Below are 3,647 nucleotides of genomic sequence, written 5' to 3'. Positions count from 1 at the left end.
ACGGGAGCGCGCGCGCAGCCACAGTATCCTGTATGATATTTGTGTATTTTATGTCCTTTTAATTTTTTTGTAAGAATGATACTTTAAAATATTAAGAACAATACATTGCGCAAATTATTTATTTTATCAGGAATCCATCATAAAAAGAAGTTGTCTCTTTGCAAACCAAATTTCTTACACTTTACAAATGACTTTAAATTATAGGCAACATAAATCTTTTGGAATTCTGAAAATAAAAGGAGTAAATGTATTTTCCCTTAATTGTTCTTGTGGTATTGAATAAAAAATTAGTTATAACTCTTAATTATTTAAACAGGCTTATTTATGATTGTTCGTATTGAGCAATATCTTGTATACTATAGTATGATTTGTCTATTGTTATACTGATGTTTTTAGGAAGATTTGTAAGGTGACCTTGAGTGAAAAGAGTATAAACAAAATGTATTATTCTTATTCTTATTTTACATTCAGACATAAAGCATATAGACAGACTGTGAAAATATATATATTAAAATAAAAAATATAATAATTCTTTCATAATTGAATATTTGCATAATTATGTTTAATGTAGGCTAATTTATTTAATCCAATAATACAATTATTTATGTCAAAATGGCTTAATTTTTGGCTTAAATATGGTTTTATAAGACTTAAATGTGGTTATATACATATTTTTTGCACACTTGCTGAGAGTAATAGTTTTTTTTAGTTATGTAGTTAATATTGTGGCCTATATGTGGCACTTTAACATCTTATAATGTCCCATGTGCATCATTGAACCACACCATTGTTTGAATATAGATGTTCCAGTGATCACTTAATTACTTCTTATGGGTCACATAAGAACCAAGACAAAGCCATTGGATTAGCCTTAGCAAGACATTAGAGTCAAATCAGCATGCTCTATTTGGAGTGACAGATGTTCAGTGTAATTTAGTCCACAGATTCCAAATCCAAACAGAGGGACTGGGGGCCGGGTTAGCTTTGAAACCCTCTCCTCCTTTCTCAGACAAAAATACTGGGTTGATTTTGAACTCCAAAAATAACTTTACTTGTACTGGGAGCCTGGAGCAAGAAGCACCCTCCAATTGCTTTGATTTCACCAGTTATATGCGTTTGTTTTGTACTGTCTGTTTTGAACTTGGTTAATAAATATTAAGTAAACACTCTTAAGTTTGCCAAATGTACTTTTTTTTTTTTTAATGAATATGTTGGACCAGAGAGTGAGGGAAAAGTGGCGAGCATTGATGGGAACTCATTCAGTTTTTAAAAGGCATTCTAATGCACCTCACAGAGACAATTTAGAATTTACCTAATATGCATAAAGGTTGTGACCATTTTAATACGAACATCTAATATGGAGACAGAAATGTACAAAAATAAATGAATAATGTTTATGTATAAACAAATCCATGTGCAAATGAATCCATTTGAAAATAAATATAATGAAAGAATAAAAATAAATACACAATAAGAGTAATAAAATAGATAAGAATAATAAAATAAAAATGAATGAAATGAAATGAATAAAAATGAATAAAAATATAATAAATAGAATAATAGAATAAATATAACAGTAAAGAAACGCTTTGAAATAAATACATAATAAATGAAACAATAACAAATTAAAAGTCATTTATTCGTATTTTTACATTTATTTATTTATTTATTGTTCATTATTTCAGGGCCCCATACCATCTATTTTCATTCCATCTGAAAAACGTCATCCTTTTCTCTGGAAACTCAATTCAAAAGCCCCTCCTCCACAGCGCGTCACCACAGAGTCCCCGCCCCTTTCTCGGTGGTGCGCGAGCCCCGCGGCGGTTTGTGGCCGGTGTATGTGTGTGTGTATCTCTTCGGGAGGACGACTTACTTCCAATTATCCCCTCTCACACAACGATTTTTCATCCCGTTTTCAGTGTCGCTGGGAGCGGAGACTTCCATGGCTTAACGCGGAATAGTGTCACGGACTTTATTCGTTTATGAGTTTCTTTTCTGGGGAATTTTTCGCGTCTCTCAGCGAGCTAAGCTAGTTATCGAGCTCGCGAGCTAGTACGGGATTTACGTGAATTCTCCGCGCATGAAAGTTCCACGGACCAAATAATACTGGATAAATCCACTCGGAATAATTTATGAAGTCACTTTCAGTCCGGGCGGCTTGATAAGGAGAGGATAAAGGGCCACCGTTACCTCAGCGAAGCTAACGAGCTAATATGAAGTTAGCCAGCTAACGCTCTCGTGTGCAAGAAAACACCCTCCGCGCCAGCGTTTTCTAATACCTAATATTGAATTTTGTCATTTTAATGTTGGGTTAATTAGGTCTTTGTGCTTTTGTTTTCATATTGAATGCCTGCTCTGTTTAGGGGAGTGGTGGGTTGATGGTCTGTCTTGCATACTTCAGTCAAACCCACTCACATTAATAATCTTAATAGAGTTTAACAGTCACATGAGTGCGTTTTGTGCCCGTTAATCTAGAAATCACTGCCATCTTAATCTAGAAACGCTAATGGACTGTTATTTTTGGGGGGAGTAACGTTACAGGTTAACTGATCCAACAGGTTATTAGGATATTAGTGTTACTCGATTGTTTATTCGCCAGGCCTATGTTTGTTAAGGGGGGCGAGGGTGAATTGTGCAGGGTACGAGGTGTAACAGCTCGAGTAGTGGACTGTCTTCAGAAAATACAGACTTGTATGGAATTGAGCCGCTGTATTGGGTTTGGTTCGGCATCATGGGGGTCTCGCAAGGGGGCAAGAAATCAACTACATAGTGTCTAAGTACAGGCGTGTGGACGTAATGTAGTCGGTTTAGCAGAAGAGCCTCGTCTTTTCTTGATTGTTGATATTTTTGTCGTATTACTATGAGCATTGGTCTCCTGATAATTCATTAAAGTGAATTGGAGCAACAGGTCAGTCTGGATCAAGAAACACTGTCTTTCGTCTCTGGTTGGAGTAACACTCCCAAGCCATCCTCAATGCCTTCAGCGCTGGCCGTGTTCACCTGCCGCCCGAATTCACACCCGTTTCAGGAACGTCATGTCTACCTGGATGAGCCGGTCAAGATCGGGCGCTCCGTGGCCCGGTGTCGTCCTGCCCAGAACAACGCCACCTTCGACTGCAAGGTGTTGTCCAGGAATCACGCTCTGGTGTGGTTCGACCACAAGACAGGAAAGGTAAGTCAGGTGTTGTTATACTTGTACCTTTAGCGGCAGGCAGAACAGGTCAGATTGGCTCGTAATTCAACTGCTTGTTTGACACACAAGATGAAAAATTAACCTCGAGCTGTCTTGATTTACCAAGACTTTCTCACTATCTGTCATGCTGTCATAACTTTCTACATTAGGATTATATACATGCAATGGTCCCCACCCAAACAATATTTAGATATTCTAAGCCACAATGAAAGCCTCTGTTGCATTAAATGTAATACAAGAACAAGCTTTTTACTTTTCCCAGCGTTTTAGCTAATTGACTTGAGATCAGTAGTTTTTTTTAAATAGGAGGGGAGGGGTTGAATTGAATTGAACTGAAATGTATTTAATGTCCCCAAGGGGCAATTTGGTTCACAACAGGTAGCCAACACATACACATTTGTACAAAACGCATAAAACCATGAGATAATAAATAGATAAAACCATTAATACACAT

The 3,647-nt window shown here is 36.9% G+C and overlaps 1 protein-coding gene across 8 annotated transcripts in view; it reads left to right on the top strand.

The window, feature by feature from the left end:
* The first annotated feature begins 1,770 nt into the window (after positions 1 to 1,770).
* The window catches only part of slmapa (sarcolemma associated protein a), a 74,757-nt gene continuing 72,880 nt past the window's right edge, over positions 1,771 to 3,647 (top strand). For 7 of the 8 annotated variants that reach the window (XM_077204180.1, XM_077204182.1, XM_077204176.1 and 4 more), the window contains exon 1: positions 1,776 to 3,172. In XM_077204180.1, the coding sequence (XP_077060295.1) occupies positions 2,975 to 3,172 (198 nt within the window). In that variant the 5' untranslated portion in view covers positions 1,776 to 2,974. Of the gene's footprint in view, positions 3,173 to 3,647 lie in introns of all 8 variants that reach the window. The other variant, XM_077204173.1, reaches the window with a different exon arrangement.

The sequence above is a fragment of the Siphateles boraxobius genome, unplaced genomic scaffold, assembly GCF_051911475.1.
Source record: "Siphateles boraxobius isolate OS27281-9 unplaced genomic scaffold, OSU_SipBor_1 5, whole genome shotgun sequence".
NCBI lineage: Eukaryota > Metazoa > Chordata > Actinopteri > Cypriniformes > Leuciscidae > Siphateles > Siphateles boraxobius.
Note: the sequence above shows the minus strand (reverse complement) of the source record. Positions and strands in the feature narration are given on the sequence as shown.